The sequence below is a fragment of the Cyrtonyx montezumae genome, unplaced genomic scaffold (genome assembly GCF_038088225.1).
Source record: "Cyrtonyx montezumae isolate F1298 unplaced genomic scaffold, pur_monq_1.0 scaffold_39, whole genome shotgun sequence".
In the NCBI taxonomy this organism is placed as follows: domain Eukaryota; kingdom Metazoa; phylum Chordata; class Aves; order Galliformes; family Odontophoridae; genus Cyrtonyx; species Cyrtonyx montezumae.
In genome coordinates this window covers 853457-872356 of record NW_027072044.1, presented here as the reverse complement: position 1 = coordinate 872356, position 18900 = coordinate 853457, and the positions used below count along the sequence as shown (strand labels likewise).

The 18900-nt window shown below is 54.2% G+C and overlaps 1 protein-coding gene across 1 annotated transcript; it reads right to left on the bottom strand.

Annotated features, from left to right (window-relative positions):
* Positions 1-6200: 6200 nt before the first annotated feature.
* On the bottom strand, positions 6201-18130 carry ATP8B3 (ATPase phospholipid transporting 8B3). Its single transcript, XM_065745863.1, has 27 exons — positions 18076-18130; positions 17696-17787; positions 17320-17433; positions 16806-16904; positions 16328-16389; positions 16085-16157; positions 15911-15981; positions 15240-15322; positions 14341-14499; positions 13726-13814; positions 12986-13179; positions 12510-12718; positions 11996-12030; positions 11720-11876; positions 11354-11542; positions 11166-11278; positions 10638-10802; positions 10273-10384; positions 10020-10095; positions 9365-9488; positions 8866-9130; positions 8196-8419; positions 7698-7781; positions 7363-7602; positions 6996-7134; positions 6602-6732; positions 6201-6494 (listed from the first exon to the last, which is right to left on the bottom strand). The coding sequence occupies exons 1-27, from the start codon at positions 18128-18130 to the stop codon at positions 6216-6218; spliced, it is 3633 nt and encodes a 1210-aa protein (XP_065601935.1). The 3' UTR covers positions 6201-6215.
* Positions 18131-18900: the final 770 nt, after the last annotated feature.

Genomic DNA, 18900 nt, shown 5'->3' with positions numbered 1-18900 from the left:
CCGAGCTCTTGATGGTGACTTGTGCCATATGAAAAGCAATCACGAGGTCAAACCCTTTGCATTCGGCCGTCGCCCTGACCCTGCAGGCTCCGTGCTGATCCGAGGGGCCCCGGCGTCTGGGAAGGGCTGAGGGGATGGAGGGGAAGGCCGGGTCCCCCCTGCCACCCCCATCACTTGGGGAGAAAGAGAAATCCTCCAAAGCCAACCCTCAAAACCCAAATAATAATAATAATAATAATAATGGGACACTTGAATTGATGCGGGTAAAATAGTACCGTCTGTGTTCTAGCGCTATGGTTTCTTCGATTCACTTTACTTTGAGAGCGATCTGTTGTCTGTAACAGGAAGGCACCTTGTTGAAAAGAAGGGAAAATGGAAAGGAAAAAAAAATAAGGAAAAAAAAAGTGTCTGCGTACACCCAAAAAAAAAAAAAAAAAAAAAAAAAGAAGAAAAAAAAGCACCCAAAGAAAAAAGAGAAAAGAAAGGATGGAAGAATGAAAGAGAGAATGTGAAAATAAAACCCTACAAGCAAAGCCCTGAGCCACCACCGCATGGTTTGGGGATGAATTTTGGGACTGATTTACCAAAGAGCCGATGGGGCGGGTGGGGAGGTGGGCACGGCCCCATGCAACGACCCGGACCACTGCCAGGGGGAGCGGATGGGCGAGAGGGAGGGAGAAGTGGAGGAGGAAGAAGGGCTGGGAGGGGGCACATGCCAACCAGAACCCAGAAAGAACAGCAAAGCAGAGCAAAGCAAAGTGAAGCTCATCCCCCCCGTACCCACCTCCCGCAGTCCGCTCCCCAACGCTGGCATTCCCCTGACGTTTCTTCTTGTCTTGTCGTGACATGGTGACGATGGGGGGTTGGCTTCCTGAACCCCATCGGGTCGTATTCAAGGGCTGAAAAGCCAGGAAAAAGGGGAAGGGGTGGGGAGGGGGGGGAGGGCCCTTGGTTTGGGAAGTGAGAAAAAAACAACACGCAGAAACAAAGTGAAATTAATATAAGGGAAGAAAGGAAACAAACAAACCAAAATATATATATACCAAAAAAAAAAGGAAAAAAAAGGAAAAAAACAAAAACAAAAACAAAGAGTCAATGCCACAGGCCCTCAAGGATGCAAAGACATTTCTAGTGAGAACCCGAGAATCAAGGCTACCTCACTTGAGTTTTCAATTTTTTGTGATTTGAAAATCACGTCTGATACCAAAGATTTTGTTGCCTTGTCTGGTCTGTGCTGGCAGCACCGCTTTCCCTGCGATTCCAACCCCCCTTCCCCCCCGTCCTCCCCCCCCTCCGAGAGTGAGAGAAGGCGAGCGAGCATCCCCGGGATGGCGGCGTGGTCGATGAGTGCCTTTTTCTTGTACCAAAGGTGTGTGGCCATTTCTTTGCTCCTCCGCTTCGTTTCGTTGCTGTTCGTTTTCCTTTTTCCTTTTTTGTCCTGAAGATTCACGGTTACCTCAGCTCTCTGGACGGATGGATCCTGGCAGCTCTCGGAGCCTTTGGGTGTTGAGATGGAGGAAACAAAGCCGAACCCTCGTCCTTTTGGAAGGGAAAGCATCGCCCTTCCCTCTCACTGCTGTTTCCCTTTCAGATGTCTCCAGCGTCCCCCAGTTGCCCCAGAGCACCGACCTGGCATCTTGGTGCCCTCTCGGGGTCAGCACCATGGCCAGCTCTCTTCTGGAACTCAGTTGTAGAGTGGCTTAGGTTGGAGGGGACCTTAGAGACATGGATTCCTCTATGGATGTTCCTTTGCTGATTCCACCGCGGATGTCCCTTCGGTGCTCAGCTCAGGTTGGAACTCATGTTTCCCTTTCTGATAGCGCAGAGTGGATGAGTGGCGTTTCTCACCGCCAACTTTCTCCAAACCTTTCTTCTTTTTGGAGATAAGAGCTCCAGCAGGAAAGGTTTCCAGGTTCACACAGAGGTTCTTTTGCTGTTGGGTGGGACGGGAGTGGCTCTGCTTTAGGTAGAGACAATGAGAGGGCCCTCAGGAGAAGATGCTCTTCCGCAGAAATCCCCCAAAGTTTGGGGAAATCTTGGGTCGAATTGTACTCTTTGTGTTGAGTAGACACTTCACCCCTTCTTTCTGGGTGAAGCTCTCCAGGAGCACTTAGCTCCCCTCCCCCGCCCCCAGGGCTCCATCCGATGCATCTTGTGGGAAACAGCTCCTTCAGAATTGGACCAAACGTGGCCAAAATGGCAAGCCCATTGGGACCCCCACCACGGGGACACCAGGAGCCATCCTCAGCCCCTGCGTCCCCCACCGAGAGCAGATCAGAGCATCCCATTGCTCGCCCCTCATCCCCATACCTTCCGCACTATTGCCTTGACCTATCCTGCCCCTTCTCCCAAACATGGCTTGAGATACCAAAGACGTTCTCTATGCAGGAGAAAGCCTTCTTTTCCACCCAGCACAGACCTTACAAGCTTTTGACAATGTTCTCTGAAATACCTCAAGATATTTAATGTATAGTTTATGTGATAAAAAAAAAAAGGAAAAAAAAAAAACAACAAAAACCACGAAAAAAATAATTAAAAAAATAATAATAATGACTTAGCTAGTTTTTGGAATTTGTGACTTGAAGCTTTATACTGTTAAATTATAATTTTGCAGAAGACGGCATGTTCTTATTTCTTTGACGCATTCAATGGGAGACGTATTGAATGTTAAGGAAATGGAAGCTGGGTAGGTTCATGATGAAAAAAAAAAGAGAGAAAGAGAGAGAGAGAGAGAGAGAAAGATGCAAAAGGGACCCTCGGAGTTTACAGATTTCGTATTTAAACGAGTCCTTTTAAAAAAAAGAAGAAAAAAAAGAAAAAAGAAAAAAAAAGGTGAAGGAATATCGACGACGATACCTTTGCGTTGAGACGTGTTACTTTCCTCCGAGTCATGTCGTACGAGAGTATTTATTATATGTGTTCTGTGTTCAGATGTAATTTAAAGAAGACCAAAAAAAGAAAAAAGACAAAAAAAAAAAAGACGAGATGAGAATTTGATTTATGCATGGAAGAAAAAAAATATACTCTTTCTTGAAGTGATGTAATAATTATTCGGGGAGGTGGGTGGGTGGGAGAGGGAGGGGACAAACTGTGCTTCTTTTGTCCATGGTTTTTGGGTTGATGAAGAGTTTTCTGCATGGATCACCACATTTATTTATTCTCTGAGTCACACAGTGATGGGAGGGAGAGCTGTCCTTTCTCCTTCTGTTGGTTCGTCCTCTTCTTTTCTCCTTTTTCTGCACACTCTTTTGCCCCAATGGGGGACGGTGTAGGGGCTGCAGGGGGGTTGTGGGGGCACACGACCCCACGCCCAGCAAACTGGGTACAGGGATGCGAGGCATGGGACCCCTGTGTGTGCCCACCCATGCCAAACCGACCCCGCCGGGTCCCACGCCTCTCAGGTTTGGGGATTTTAATTTGTGCTTCATTCAGATCTGTGTGTCAAAACCCAAGTGTCTTCACGCAGAAGAGAGACAGAGACAATCAGCCGCCGTCACCTGAGTTTGCAAAGCTCTGGGCTCCTCTTGTGCTCTGAGATGAGGGAAAAGGTCCCGATGCCCTCATCATCACTGCCCTCCTCCCCACGCTGTGACCGTTCTGGGCAATGGAAGCTTGTCACACTGAGGATGGTGACACTGAACCGGGCTGCCCAGAGGTGTGGATGCCCCATTGTTGGAAGTGTTCAAGATTGGGTTGGACAAAGCTTTGGGCAACCTCATCCGGTGAAGGATGTCTCTGCACATGGCAGTGAGTGGGACTGGTGGTCTTCAAAGGTCTCTCCCAACCCAAACCATTCTGTGATTGTATGATGGCCTCGGGTTGCTTTCCTTTGGGGTGGCCTTGAAGACTTGTCTCCATCCTTGCCTTTACTTTAAAATGCTGATTCTTCAGTCCTCTTCTGCCTCTTCACTTCTCCATCCTTCACCTCTGTCAGTAAATGTGGCTCCAAAGTTCAAGGAACACGATCTCAACTTCTTTGTGCCCCACCAACGCGGTCCCCAAAAATATAATAGCTTCTTCAATGCAGCATCCTGCAGTCTTCATCTTCCTCATGTCTATCCATCCAAACAACCCTCCTGGTATCTTCTGGGGAGCTCTGCGTCCCTCTGAGTCCCAGAAATTCCTGCAAGACCTTTCCCAGTAGGGAAATGTTGCTGCTTGGAGGTCCATCCCAGTGTTGCTCTTTGAATGCTCTGACCTCGATTCCAAGCACACGAAGGTGTCACCAAGCTTACACCCAACCCACAGCCACCAGTCCTGGGACCCTACAGAGTCCAACTGGTTCCCATCTTGGCACAAGAACCCAATGGTTTGGAACATCCCAGAGGAGCTGAGCGCTGAGTGCTGCTCTTGTCCTTCACCCACCAGCACCCACTGAACCAAAGGGGCTTTGCCCTATGCCGGATCTGGCCTCGCCTGCTGCCCACACCTACCAAAATGCCTTGAGGAGCAACTTGCAACGATACCAAAGATTTTTTTTTCCCCTGCAGGTAATGACAATCTGAGCTCTGTCCTAAAGACAATTCTCTCGACTAGGGTTGCCCCAAAAGGGCATTTTTGTGCTGTGGGGAGCAGGAGCAGAACTGGAGCCCAATGGGGCACCTCAAGAACAAGAGCAACTCCTGCCTGGTGGGGGCCATCAGGAAGCAAAGAGCCCAGGGCTCCATGCTGATGAAGGACGAGGGAGAGGAGGGTTCCTGGGACCTCCAGCCCCACAGTTCAGCCTGGTCACTGTGCTCTATCTCCACTGTGGAAGTTTTCAGGGATTTGGGTCATCCTGTTACTTGTGAAGCCTCAGGCCAGATCTCCCTGTAGGGCAAAAACAAATATTTGCAGTGGGGAGGTGATGTCTCCATCCCCACTGGGAGAGGAGAAGCAGAGAGCCAACAGAACCTCAAAGCTGAGCTTCAGGCATTGACATCCCATGATAACCCAGCCAGGAGCTGCGCTTTCCCAGCTCTAAGGACGTCTCCAATGGTGTGACACCAGCACTGGGCACTTCCCAGTGCTGAACCTGGGAGCATCAGGATGAGATCCTGCATACAACACCTCCCTTCCGACCAGAGCCAAAACCCATGGGTTCATCCATGGGTCAGTGCGAGGGGGCAATGGGGACACACGCTCCTTTTCCCTCATCTCAGAGCAGAAGAGGCACTGGAGCCAGGGCCGGGGCTGCGCGTATGGACGCTTCAGTTCCTTTTGCATTATTTCTTCACTTCTGAAGGAGAACAACAAGTCAGGCAGAACTCCCCCTGCCCAGGAGGAGCCCACAGCGTCGGGTTCCCCCGTCCACCCGCCCCACTGCAGCACTGCTCATCTTTCTGCATAGCAATAGGCACCACTCGCTCCCATCCCTCCATTTTCCAATGCCTTTTTCCTTCCGACTAAATTGGATTATTTTTAATTATTCTATTATTATTATTATTATTATTTTATGTTAGTTTTTTTTTCTTTTTTTTTGCTGCTGCTTCATGGTTCACCTCATGGGATAGGTTTTACCCTACGAAATGCAATTGCTACTCCTCTGTGTCTTGCAATTATATTTGTTTAAGCTGTTTACTAATGCTAAAAAGAAAAAAAAAAGAAAAAGATTAAAAAAAAAAAAGAAAAAGTTAATAATTAAAAATAATAATAAAAAATAAAAGAGTCTTATGTGTCAGGCACTTTATCCAAACCGTGCTGTGTGCTCTGGAGTTTGTTCCTTCTTCTTCACAATGACTCACGCAGGGGGAATTACCAGGAAGCAGAACTCCAGCCTGTCGACAGGTATTAAAAGAGGGAAAAAAATAATAATAATTAATAATATCTCTATTTGTTCATCCTCTACCGGTCATGAGTGTGTTGTATTTCTGCAGCTTTCTGTTTCTTCAATAAATTATTTTCTAGTCATTCACACCCGCATGTGTGTGTGTGTCCCGCGCTGGCACGGGGGCTTTTAATTATAAAAATGAGGATTGAAAATAAACAACAGAGTGATCCTGTCACCCAGTGGTCCTCCTGCTGTCCCCAGGCTGTAGCTCTGCAGCATCCCACCCACGGGCTGTGAGTGTCCCCCAAAACACGAGGAATGGGATCTCCTGGGATGGGGGGCATGGCACAAAGGGCACCGTGCTCCTGTGGCTTTGGGGACCACTGTGCAGAGATCATCAAGCAGAAAACACCCAAACGGGATTCCAATGCCCCCAAGAGGAGGAAACCAGCAGGACGCGGTCGGGTCAGCTGTGGGGGGAGGGCTGAGCTGGGGTTGTCTGTGGGGGATGGAGAGCTGCGGTGGCACAGGTGTCAGTGGTGGCGTGGGTCTTCTTGGTGGCGTGGGTCTTCTTGGTGGCGTGGGTGCCCTTGGTGCGTAGGCTCTCCCCACGGGTGATGAGGTCAGCGTAGCCCTCCTGGTGGGAGAAGGCGTAGCTGGAACGGTGGTGGAAGGATCCACGGGGGACGTGGGTGCGCAGCTCCACCGAGGGCTCTGGCTCCTGCCTGGCCTTCCAGCAGATCTTCTGCAAGGAGACGGGGCCCTGGTGACTTCCCTAGGGAATCTCATTCATCACGCCGCCAGCAATGCCCTTGCTGGTCCTGGATGCTGGTCCCAGAAGCAGATCCTCACCTGCTGGATGCTGGCATTGCCTGTGACAGCGTGGTATGAGCGCACGGCGAGCGAGGGGATGGTGTTGACCACCAGGGACAGCAGGATCACCAGCAGGATGTAGGGGTCAGTCAGAGCATTTTGGGTGGCGTCTGGGGGCCGCGTTCAAGCAGCAGAGGTGGAGAGGAGAGAGAACAGAGGTGAGAGGACAGCCCCACACTCACAAAAGTGACTCGAGACCAGAGTCAAAAATCAAGACAGCAAGATCAAGAAATGGTCAATCTGTCACGTGGGACAAGAAGAGCAGACCAAGGAATGCGATACTGCCAAGAGAAGACACAGACTACTGGGGGATCCCAGCCGGGACTGGCCTGGCACTGGGAGGAATCCACTGCAGGGATTTGGGGCACCTCACCTGGAAATCGGAAGACAGTGGGGGCGATCCTGAAGGCATCGATGCTTTGGGTCAGGAAGGAGAAGAGGCAGAAGAGCAGCACGCTGGCTGCGACCGCCAGGAAGGACAACGCCGTCCAGAACTTTGTGTCCAGGATGATCTGCATGGACATGCAACTCCTTGTGAAGGCCGGAGGATGTACTTCCATTTGGCCTGGGGAGATCACCCCCGCTGCACTGGGCAACGTTACAACGTGCCAGGGGTCCCTTTGCCCTACAACCCACGCTCCTCTTGGACTGTTGGCCTCCAATCCCTTGTCCATGCCAACAGCCTCCAGTGCACCACTCATCCCCAGCTCAGACACAGGGAAGAGCAGAGTGGTTCTCACCTCCACAAGGACTGACAGCAAAGCTGAGGTGGCCACCGTGATGGAGAAGGACTCGTAGTCCCCCACAGTCCTGCTGCCAACGTGGTCCTCGAAGGCCCAGAGCGCGATGTAGAAGCTGGTGAGCGACGTGCTGACACCGTGCAGGAGTGTCACGCTGAAAACGCGATAATTGAAGAGCTCGTCCTGCTGCCCAATGGTGTAGAGCTCAGGGAACTGCAGACTCTTCTTGGCACTCACGTCCTGCTGGGACACGGAGGGGTCAAGCACCGTCCTCACACCCTTGCCATGTTTGCCTTCCAGGCACAGGGGCTGGGTGCAGCCTGGTGGTCCCGTACCTGTTCCAGAAGACCCACAGAAAGCACGGGGTAGGCGGTGTAGAAAACATTGTAGAGAGCAAGGAACCAGCCTTCATAGAGAGGCTGCGGGGAGAATGAAGTGGCTGTGAGCTCGGAGGTGCTTTGGGAAGAGGCAGAAAAGATGCCCAGGCACTGGAGTGAGGCTCAAATCCCATGGAAATGACCATGGACCTGGTCTGAGGTCTGCATCAGCACTGGGTTGTCTGCAGCCACAGAGATGGGGCTGGAGCCACACACTGCTCTGATATCCTTTGTCCCTTAGGTACAAACTCCAATTTCAGGCAAAACCTTGTGGCATATTTCCCTTTGTATTTGTGACCGCTGCTCACAGGAGCCACCAGTGCCTTATCCAAGCCCAAGTGCTGTGGGACTGGGATAATTTCATCCAAGGAGCCCCCAGAAATCAGGCAGGGAGGAAAGAGAATCAAAAACCCACAGGACAGCAGCGTTCCCCACTGATACCCTCCCACTGCTCACCTGGGCCGTGAATCCGCTGTGGAAAGCGAACCAGACCTGGGTCATCAGGCCAGCAAAAGTCTTGTAGAAGAAGCAGCGGAGGAATTTGCAGATGCGGATGTAGCCCCAGCGGCCGTGGACGAGCAGCAGGCGCTGCAGGAAGCAGAACTGTGCCAGGGTGTAGTCGCTGCACTGCACGGCTTGCACGCCTTCCAGCCCGCTGATGCCCACCCCGATGTCGGCGGCTGCAGAGGGTGAGAGATGTGGGCAGTGAGGGTTTAGGAGAGCTCTTTTCTGCAGCGTTTGGTTTCCCAGCAGATTGAGCCCGGGGAAAAGCCCTCCTGTCTTGTTGGGTGGGCAAAGAGCACAGCCCTATGCTGGGGGCTGCTGGAGAGGCACGGAAGTCTTCAGGACATCCCCATTGCCCAAGCTGGAAGTCCACCCTGCCCCTCCGTTCCCAGCACAGCCACGTTGCAAACCAGATTGGGAACTGTGTTGGAAACTGGGCTGGGAGTTGTGTTGGGTATTAAGTTGGGAATTGGGTAAGGAGTTGGGCTGGAAATCGAGTTGAGTGTTCCTCTCCCAGCTCTCCGCCTCAGAGATGACATGGTGACCATGGCAGACGGGGCACCCTCACCCTCATCGGTTGGATGCTCCAGCCCAAACCCACCAGCACATCCCCCAGCCTCACTTTTGATCATGTTGACATCATTGGCCCCATCCCCGATGGCCAGCGTGGTGGCTTTCTTGTGCTTCTTCACCAGCTGCACGATGAGAGCTTTCTGCTTGGGGGTGACCCTGCAGCAGATGACGGCCTGGCAGCTGGTGGCCAGGTCCACAAAGGACTTCTCCAGCAGGCTGCCCTGCTCCTGTGGGTCTGCAGCCCCACGGCAGACCAGCTGCTGCCACAGCTGTCCCTTCTTCTGCAGCACCTCTCCTGTCTGGAGGATCGTGTCCTTCAGGGAGAGCACACAAGGTTGGAGTTTCACACCAGGCCCAGTCAAGAGGGATGGGGGCTGTGGGTCCTCCCTATGCAAGCAGGGAGGGGTGGGCTGGTCTGAGCTCTGCATCCCCTTTCATCAATTTCCCATCCCAAAATAGGGTTCCTGAGGCTTTCCCCACCCATTTTCGGGTACCTCTTGGTGCCATCCAATGCCTTGGAGCAGAACCAGCCCCACATGTCACCTTACCAGGAAGTCCCCACTGATGACGAGAGCTCTCTTCTTGTGGCACAAAGGCTCCGGGTGCTGCTGTGGGACACAGTCACTGCCACTGATGTTGTTGTTCCTCGCACAGTAAGCCTCGAGGATCTCGCTGTGTGAGGAGGGCATGTTGGTTGGGTTTGGCTATGACCCACTGGTTGGTCTTTGCCATCTCGAAGTCAGGTCCAGATGGGACTGGTACCCAATGGTGGGAGCAGGAGGGGCAGAGCGGGGCTGTGAGGACTCATGAGGTGGGAAATCAGCCCTGGTGCACGTGGTTTGGAGGCCAGAGAACCAGGCTAAGTGCTTTCGGGCCAAATCCTGCCAAGAAGAGAGCTGTAGGTGCAGAAATGAGTGGGGAAGACTGGAAAGGCATCAGTGGGTGAAGAGGGGGATGGACACTCAGGCTGGGATGGGGAAGGAGAAACATCTCCAGCTCTGCCCACCCTGCACTGGATCCTATGCCCTTGGGTGTCATAGAATCACTAAGGCCAGAAAAGATCTCTAAGATCATCTGCTTCGACTGCCCACCGACCCCTAACTCTGCCCACCAACCATGTCCCAAAGTGCCACAACTACGTATTTCTCAAACACCTCCACGAACAAACCCCCCATGGCCACGAACCAGGTCACGATTCCTCACCTCACTTCCTTCTCCTCCAGGATCTCCATGTCATCCGTGAGCAGCTTGCAGGCGTAGCCAACATTCATGGCAGTTTCTGCAACACGGGGGTGTCAGTGGGCTGCTGTGCCCCCCACCATCCCAGGGCAGCTCCGAGCCCCGGAGGCCAACACGTGCTGGGGGCTGTGCTTCAGCCCTATGCCATCCCACAGACAGCTTCCCCTGCCTCAGTTTCCCCACGGGTGACACGATCTGTGGGGTTGGCTCCACTGACCTTGTTTGTCTCCCGTCAGCATCCACACTTTGATGTTGCCCAGTGTCAGCAGCTGGATGGTCTCAGGGACCCCTTCTTGCAACTTGTCCTCGATGGCCGTGACCCCAAGCAGCTGGAGGGAAGGTGCCGTGACGTGGGGCAGGGGGTCAGGACAAGGTGGGGGTTAATCCTGGGGTCCCTGCAGCCTCCAGCTCCTTCCCATGGGTGGACATGTCACAGAATCACTCCGAGGAGTATCCCCACCTGCCCTCCCACCCTCCCACACTTCCCCCTTTGCCCCACAGAGCTGAACCCCACACTCCTCCCCTCTATAGTGCCAATGGGGAGCAGGGCAAGTGGTTCCTCCCACCCCTGGCCCCCTCCACCTCCAAGTCCTGCTCCATCTCCTCGTGCAGCCTGTCCAGCTCGCGTGCTCTGCCCTGCAGCAGGACGTTGGCTGCGCGATGCCTCCTGCCCCACTCGTCGTACTCCGCCTCGCTCAGCTCCTTGCTGGCCAAGCACAACGTCCTCAGGGTCTCCTCCGCAAAGCACTGCCAACATGAGACATCGTGTCCCCCTCACCTCGACTCCCATGGGGTCTGAGGTCTCCTCCGGGATCTGGCTGTCCCTCACCCTATGTCACCCCCAGGAATCATGGAATTTTCCCAGCTGGAAGGGACCCATCGGGATCATCAAGTCCAACTCTGGGCTCCTCGCAGGATCACCCAAAAATCAGACCCTATTTCAGAGCACCAAGGGAGGATTGGGGGCCCTCAATCCCAACCCCAAGTGTATTTGAGGCTCAGAGCTGGAGGACTGAAATACAGAGCCAAATCCTAAAGGCAGAATGGGGAGAGAGAAACACCGGGGCACCCAACCAAACCCCCCCGTGTCCCAGTTGCTGTGGGACTCACATCCAGAGCCCTCTCAGTGAAGTCCTGGTTGGGCCCCCGGCCCCGCAGCCTCTCCAGGATCACAGTGTCAGCCCCTTTGGTGTAGAGCCGGATCGTGCCCTGTGGGTCCCACACTGGGAGGGAGAAGGGGCAGAGCTGCTCTTTGCTGTCCCCACGCAGGGTGCCATCCTGGTGCCACCTCAACTCACCCAACACCGACATCCTCTTGCGATCGCTGTTGAAGTCCAGCATGGCCAGCACTTGGTACGTCCTCTTCACCCCCAGCTCGCTGATGGTGATGGTGTCTTGTGTTCGGGACAGGAAGACGTACCCCAAGCTCCTGGCTGCCAGCACCAGTGCTTCCTCATCGGGAGAAGCTGCCTGATAAACCAGTTGGTCTGTGCTTCCAAAGGAAGGGAGGATTGGGTTAAGAATAAGAGAGGATCATAGCCGTACGAGTGCTGTTTGTGTTCTCTGTCCTCACGTGCCAAACCCTATCCAACAGAGCACTCCCAGCCCCACATCAACCATCCCACAGCCCCCGAAGGACCCACTCTTTGGGGACCCCAACCCACCGCCCCTCTCCTCCACCATGACGGTGTGGCACAGGGCCAGCAGCCGCAGGAACTCGCGCAGCACCGGGTCGCCGTCCCGATGGGCAGCTTCCAGGAGCCCCACGTTGGTGGAGTCCAAAGTCTTCTCCCCACGGCAACTCTGGGTCAACCCCGAGCCCTGCAAGAGGTACATGGGCAGGATGCAGGAACCCGAGACACCAACCACAGAGCCACCCTACAAGGCTCTGACACGGTCCTGTTTGGCCCCGTGCTGTGTGGGAGAGGGGAATTACGCACTGGTGGCTGTTTGTCCTCTTGGCCCGTGCCCAAACCTGCCAAAATAAGGAACAATTCTGTTACTGCAGAGCTGGGAGTGTTGCTAGCAAGAGCTCCAAGCAGCTTTTTGCTAGAAGGAATCACTTCTGCTGGCAAGGAGAGACATTTTCAGCGCTCATCCAGTGCTAAAGCTCTGCCCCTCACTGCTCTCTGAACGTCACTAATTAAGCACCAAAAGGCAGCCAAGAGCTCGAGTGAGTGTAACAAGGAGAGGAGGAAGGAATTGGCAATTCTAGGGCTTCTAAGGGGAAAAAGCACTCAGAAGTGTTAAAAAGGCAAAGAGCATCACATGCACTCACCGTACGGATCCATCATAAAGGAAAGGATGACTTCTTCAGCTCCTCCTCTTGCACCACCAAGACCAACCCGCATGCCCCAAGTTTCCCAGCAAGCCAAGAAGAGAAAAGAACCGAAGCAGCCTCAACCCAAGGTCTACCCAACTCGGGAATCCACACAACTTGCCACCAGAAGTTACCATAGATGGTCCCGTTGACACAGCATTTCTTGAAGCTCATGATGTTCTGTGTCAAGGTGCCCGTCTTGTCCGAGAAGATGTACTCGACCTGGCCAAGCTGGTCGTTGAGGCTGGTGCTCCTGGCTTTCGCTGGCATGTCCTTGACAGCGTAGTACATTTCCAAATCCCAGTTGATAAAGAAGCTGTTCACCAGGTAGATGAATTCAAATCTAGAGTAGGAATGGAAGGAAGGAGATACTGCCCGCATCAGTTGGTCACCCTCAGCCTGCCCACCATTCCCGACGTCGGTGTGTGTGTCTTAGCATCTCCTTTCTGGCTTTTCTCTGAGATCACAGCACGTGTTGTCATGCAAAGGGAGCAGATGGGAGGGACTTGCTCGGGTGATGAGCCCCGTTTGTGGCAGCCCCACTTGGTGACTGCCACCCAAGGTGATGGCCAAGGGAAGGGAGATCGCGTGTGGTCTCTGTCGTTCTTACGTGATGTACATAGACATGGGTATGATGACGCTCAGGAGGATGGTGAAGCCCCAGAAGCTGAAGAAAGCTTGCTTGGCAGGAGTCGTGTGCTTGTAGAGAGCAGCAACGTAGCTGTGTTTCTCCTGGAACATCTTGGCCCAGAACCCGGAGGCGATGGCGAGGCAGAGCGATGTGACCAGCAGCACCACGAAGATCTGACAGGGGAAGGCAGGACAAGACACATCCCACAGAGCCTACCAGACCAAGACCAACCACTGCCCCTTCCAGCCTGTCTCACTGCGTCCCTGTGCATGAAGACAGTTCGAGACCACCACAGAAGCTCAAGTGCTATCCTGGGCTGAAGGATCACCGTGTACAATTCAGATGAACGTATCCCAACAAACATAGACTGAAACCCAACTTCCCCACCCTCCTGACCCTAACCCTAACCCTAACCCTAACCCTAACCCTAACCCTAACCCTAACCCTAACCCTAACCCTAACCCTAACCTTAACTCTAACCCTAGCCCTAACCCTAACCCTAACCCTGACCCTAACCCTAACCCTAACTCTAACCCTGACCCTGACCCTGACCCTAACCCTAACCCTGACCCTCCTGCAGACGAATGCCAACAGACAATTGGAGAAGTGATGATATTTGGCCATCAGGAACTGGACCAAGATCTGAGCGTCACCCAGAGAAGCAGTGTCTCACGAGGAAGCTTCTGAGCACCCCCCGGAGGTGTTTGTGGGGCACTTACTATGACCACCAGGCGGTCCATCATGCGGTCCAGCTTGGTTTTCTTCCGCTTGATCTTCCCACAGTTCCTCATAATTTTGGAATCAAATCCTGGGCGAGAAATGTTTTTGTAAGCAGAAGTGCTCCCCCCACCAATCCCAGCCCTCCTCTCCCCATGGCCAACGTGTGGCCAAGCTCTGTGCTGCACTGAGCATGAAGGGACGTGGTGTCAGGACACGATGCAGGTGAAGTATAGACCGGAATAAGTGGAACCAGCCCATCATCTCCCTGCCAGCAAGCCCAACACCAGCATTGGGATAAACTTTTACAGCAGGTCAGGACCCCCAGACCCACACCCCATAGCAGACCAGGGACCCCAAATCCCAGAACCACACCTCGTAGCAGATCAGGGACGCCAGACCTCAAACCCAAGACCCACAGCCCACAGCAGATCAGGGACTCCCAGATCAACACCCCATAGTGGACCAGGGACCCCAGTCCCACACATCAGGACCCTCAGCCCCACATCCTCCCAGTCCCCCACATGTCCCCATAGGGACGTCCTCCCCACGTTGCGTCAGCAGATAATGGGACCTCCTGATGTTGTGTTTCCTGCCCTTCCTGAGCTGGTGCTCACCTGCGTAGATGACCAAGCCATAACACGTGTCGGTGTTGCGGAGTTTGCAGCCCCGTAGGAGGATCCTTTCGCCATCGAGTGCATACGTCTCTCCTCTCCACTGCAGCACACCAGTGAAGCTGTGCATGCGGCTGTTGGGCTCCTCGCAGGTCACTCGCCCTGGAGCAGAGGACACAGTGCAGGTGTTGGCTATGGGAGAAAAGAGAGGTCCTTCTTTTCCTCCAGAGAAGAGGATTGACTGGGGAAAATGCAGATTTGTGCCATGTGTCTTCCAGCTGTGGGATGGGGGACTCAGGTTAAGGCTGAGCAGGAGCACCAGACCGCAGTGCCTGGTCCAGGAACCACCTTGCATAAAATACAGCCCCCTCCATTCCCAAAGCTGATGACACAGCATCCTATGGAGGACCAAAGGGGAAAAATCCAGGGTCTGAGCTCAAGTCTGGGTGCTGAGAGCTTGATTCTGGTAGGAAAACAGACATCGAGTCAGGGGAAAGGTGTGCAAACACAATGGCCCCCATCCTAATCCAGTAACCCCCATCCTGACCCACTGGTCCCCATCCTAACCCAATGGTCCCCATCCTGACCCAATGGTCCCCATCCTGACCCAATGGTCTCCATCCTAAATCAATAACCCCTATCCTAACCCAATGTCACCCATCAGAATCCAATGCCCCCCATCTTGACCCAGTGGCCCCCATCCTAACCCAACCCCAACCACACTGCTGGGGAAGGGTCTCCATGCAGATCCCTCAGTAGGGTTCACCTTCCATCAGGGAAAGTGTTGAGTGATGGCATTTGATGCCTCTGGGAACAGAGTGAGGCCAATGGGGGACCCCTCCTGGCTGCCCCGGTGCGACTGTGGGGTGAAGGCCACATCCTCACTCATTTTGGATTCTCACCATCAAAGGCAGCCAAGCTCTCCTCGCTCGTCAGCTCCTGGTGGGTGACCAGGAGGGCTTGTCTGAACTTTAGGTTTGTTTCTCTGTGAAAAAGAGTCAGTGATGGAAGAATGAAACAACCCTACAGGGCGAGAGCGCTGTGAGTTCTGCTATCGGCCCCATGGGACAGAAGCTGACATTAATTATTGGGTGATTACATGAGCAATGGTGATGAAAAGTGAGATAGGGAGCTATCGTGGCAGACATCAAGCAGGAAAAAAGCCACAGCCCCGAGACCCTGTCATTAAATCATCCCACAGATGAGTGGGAGGGATGGGCAGCTGGGAGGGAATGGAGATGAGGAGATAGACACGAGGTCATGAGCTGTTCCCCAAAACCATAGCCTCAACATTTTCTTGTCCCTCCTTTTTCAAAATGTGGGGGAGGGGGGGCAACAAAACGAAGGGCTTAGTCCATTTATGCAGCATTTGTAGGGTCAGCTGTTGGAGGAGTCCCACCTGCCATGACTTCCCATTTCTGCAGTGCCTGTAAGGTTGGCTGCTGGAGGCACCCCAGATGCCGTGGTTCCTGCAGGACCAGCAGCCTCCCTAGCACCCCTGATCCCCATTTCTGCTGCCCCCCCCCAAGGCCGGAGACCTCAGCCCCCAGCTGGGACATCCACCACTCCTCACCCATCGATGTCAGAGGTCTCCACGTAGCAGAGGCTGCTGGGCTCTGAGCTGCACAGCAGGAGCATGTCGGCCTGGAGGAGCCAAGGGAGGAGGAGAGCACCGAGTTGGGGCTGTCCTTGCTGACCCCCCCCCCCCCCTTGGCACACCGACCCCCAGCCCTGGAGTGTGGCTCACCGGGACGACGCTGTCCTTGCGCAGGCGGACGATGTCCCCAACGCAGACGTCGCGCCACTTCTGCCTGCAGAAGCTGAAGGGGAATTTGGAGAACGTGGGATGAGCACTGCATCCATCCCCGGGAGCGCCCTACGGCCCTCCTGGCTTCTTGTGTCAATGGGTTCAGGGGTGCTCAGCGCTTCAGATGAGCCATGCTGCTTCACAGCAAGCAGAACACGAGCCCTTCTCCCCAGAGGCCCTCACCTCTTCCCAGATAGGATCTCGCACGGCCTGCTGTTGATGTTTCTGTCACTCTGGTGCCGGCCCTGCACGGGATACAGGAAAAGAAGTGGATGTGGCACGCTGGGGCTTTCCTGTCCCATGAAAGCAACTCTTACTGCCATCATCTCTCCGCCCCAGGACAGGATCTGCTCGTTGAAGCAATCCAGAGATGCTCTCTGATGGATGAAGAGGCAGAAATCCGCCCCCCCCCCCCCCCCCCCCGAGATATTTCCTGGGGCCAAACTGCGAATGCAGCCCTTGATTGGGATGTTAAGGATATCACTCCTGAAGGAAGGAAACCATCTGGCCACGTCCTTCCAAAGGGAAAATGAGAAGGGATTTGGATCTTGCAGAGCTGATGGTGCCTCGGGTGCACTGAATGACGGCGTCTCCCAAACTTTCCAGCCCACCCCATGGCAATGGGGCCCGCTCCACTGACCACCCCCCAACCCACACTCACAATGTCATCGATCAGGTCCCGTAGGGCACGGATGGTGAGAAGGCAGCTCAGGGGGAAGAGCAGAGTGTACCACGGCATCGTGGAGATCTCAGGAATGGTCTGGGGAAGGAGGAGGGCACCTCACTGAACAACCTCCCATCCCACCATGGGACACCTCAGGTCCCCGCTCTCCCCCTTAGGAGTGCTCAGAGATGGCAGGAACCAAGATGAGCGTTTGTGGGGGGGAGGATTTTTGTCTAGCACTTTTCTACACAGTCTTAGCTTATGTCCAAACCCAACTGATTTAAAACAGTCATATGTTTCCCCAGGTTCATCCCCTCAGAGTTCCTGAAAGCCAACGAATACTACTGCAGTGCCCCTGATGAGTGCAAAAGGGGAACCCATGGCAGATACCCATTAAGGTCAGAGGTGGGAACCCAAATGTCCCTTTGGATGGTCCTCTGCTCCGAGCACCAGGAAACCCTCTTTGATAACAGCCCCTCACGCTCGTGCTTCTCCCCCACGTCCATCTCACCTGCAGGAGGATGACAAAGACAAAGTAGACGTTGGCCATGCGATGGAACTGCTCATAGAGGTTCAGGGGGAGGAAGGTCAGGACGCTGTACTTGGCTGTCTTAATGGCATTGCCCTGCGGGAAGTAAAGGTGAAAGCTGGCAGGGGGGCACAGCATCAGGACATCAACTGAGGGGTTATATTCCAAAATGTGCTTTGAAAATGCAGAGGATCCACTTCTGGGCACGTTCCCTTCTGTTAGGTCGAAGGACAGACCGCACTTCTGATCGCTACAGCTTATCTGATTCCCCCCCCCCCCCAAACAAAACACCCATTATTGAGCCCTGGATGGTTTGGTTCAACCACCAGCGTGGGTGCAGAGGGATGGCCCGACTCACCGTGTATTTCTTCTTGCTCAGACAGAAGGAAGACTTCTTCCTGAGCTGTGCGTGGTACGCTCGGTCGTTGGCCCGCACGTCCCAGGTGAAGGCTGGAAGAGCACACAGTCACCCACCAGCTGCCATCAGCCACCACCCCCCACCCTCCAGGGACACTGGGACCAGTGCTGGTGCTCATGGTGACCACTGCCAGCAAGATAGCCTTCCCTAATGCTGTTATTAAGGATGCTCGTTCCCCTCCTGCTCTCCCAGCGTGGGTACTGCCAAGCTGGGACGTCCCATCCACGAGCCCAACTCCTGCACCCGTCTGAAGGGCCGTCCTTACACCGATCCCTGCCTGAATAAAGGGAGATCCCAACCCGTGCTCATTGCACACCAACCTGGCTGCCTCTTTTTCTCCCGCTCGCAGCCCGGGGCCGTATCCTGCCCGTCCATTCCGCCACCTCTACCAGGACCTGGGGATGAGGACACAGATATCTGCAGTGCGGAGCGCAGTGGGACCCCCTGGGATGCCCTACAGCCCTACAGTGCAGGACAGATGGTACAGTTGTGTTCTTGACCTGGACACACTTGGATGTCACAGAAGTGGTGACACAATGGCATTTTTTTGGCCACCCTACATTTACTCCGGTGCGTTGGTGCATCCCCGGTGCCCTCAGGGATGGGATGGGGGTCCCTTTGAGCCCCCGTTTGCCCTGTGACCACTCAGAGATTCCTCTCCAGCGAAGTTATGGGAAACCATTGAAGGAGAACTCTCCCCACGCTGCCATCACGTCGAGGGAGCACCGCCCTCATCGATGTCACCATCCCCATCCGCTCGGTGACATTCCCTCAGGGACATTAGGGCAGATTCATTCATGTTCGTGCAGCGCCAACGTGTCAGAAGCCAGCGAGGCATAAAGCATTCATTCCCTCATCGTTTCATAATCTGGGGGAAGACGTCCACCTCCACCCCCATTTTTTGTCTCATTCCTCTGATCTCCTCTGCTCCCATCGCTCCCAGTGGCGATGCTGGGTGCCCCACACCCCTGGGTGCCAATGCCCACCTCCCCCCACACCAAGGCGACCCCAGAGGACAGCTCAGCCCCAAACCCAACCTGTGACAGCCACGTACCCCAACACGCACCCCAACCTGTGGCTGCTGTCACCCCCCCACGCTCTGCTCCCAGGTGATGCCATCGTTTGGCACAGCTTAACGAGCACAA

Excerpts from the sequence above, each read along its gene's own strand:
- ATP8B3 (XM_065745863.1), bottom strand. The coding sequence starts at position 18,130 with ATGGACGGGCAGGATACGGCCCCGGGCTGCGAGCGGGAGAAAAAGAGG. Across the intron at positions 14,500-15,239 it reads GAGCTTGGCTGCCTTTGATG|GGCGAGTGACCTGCGAGGAG; the intron begins GTGAGAATCCAA and ends CCTCTGCTCCAG. Across the intron at positions 10,803-11,165 it reads TCACTGAGAGGGCTCTGGAT|TGCTTTGCGGAGGAGACCCT; the intron begins GTGAGTCCCACA and ends TCATGTTGGCAG.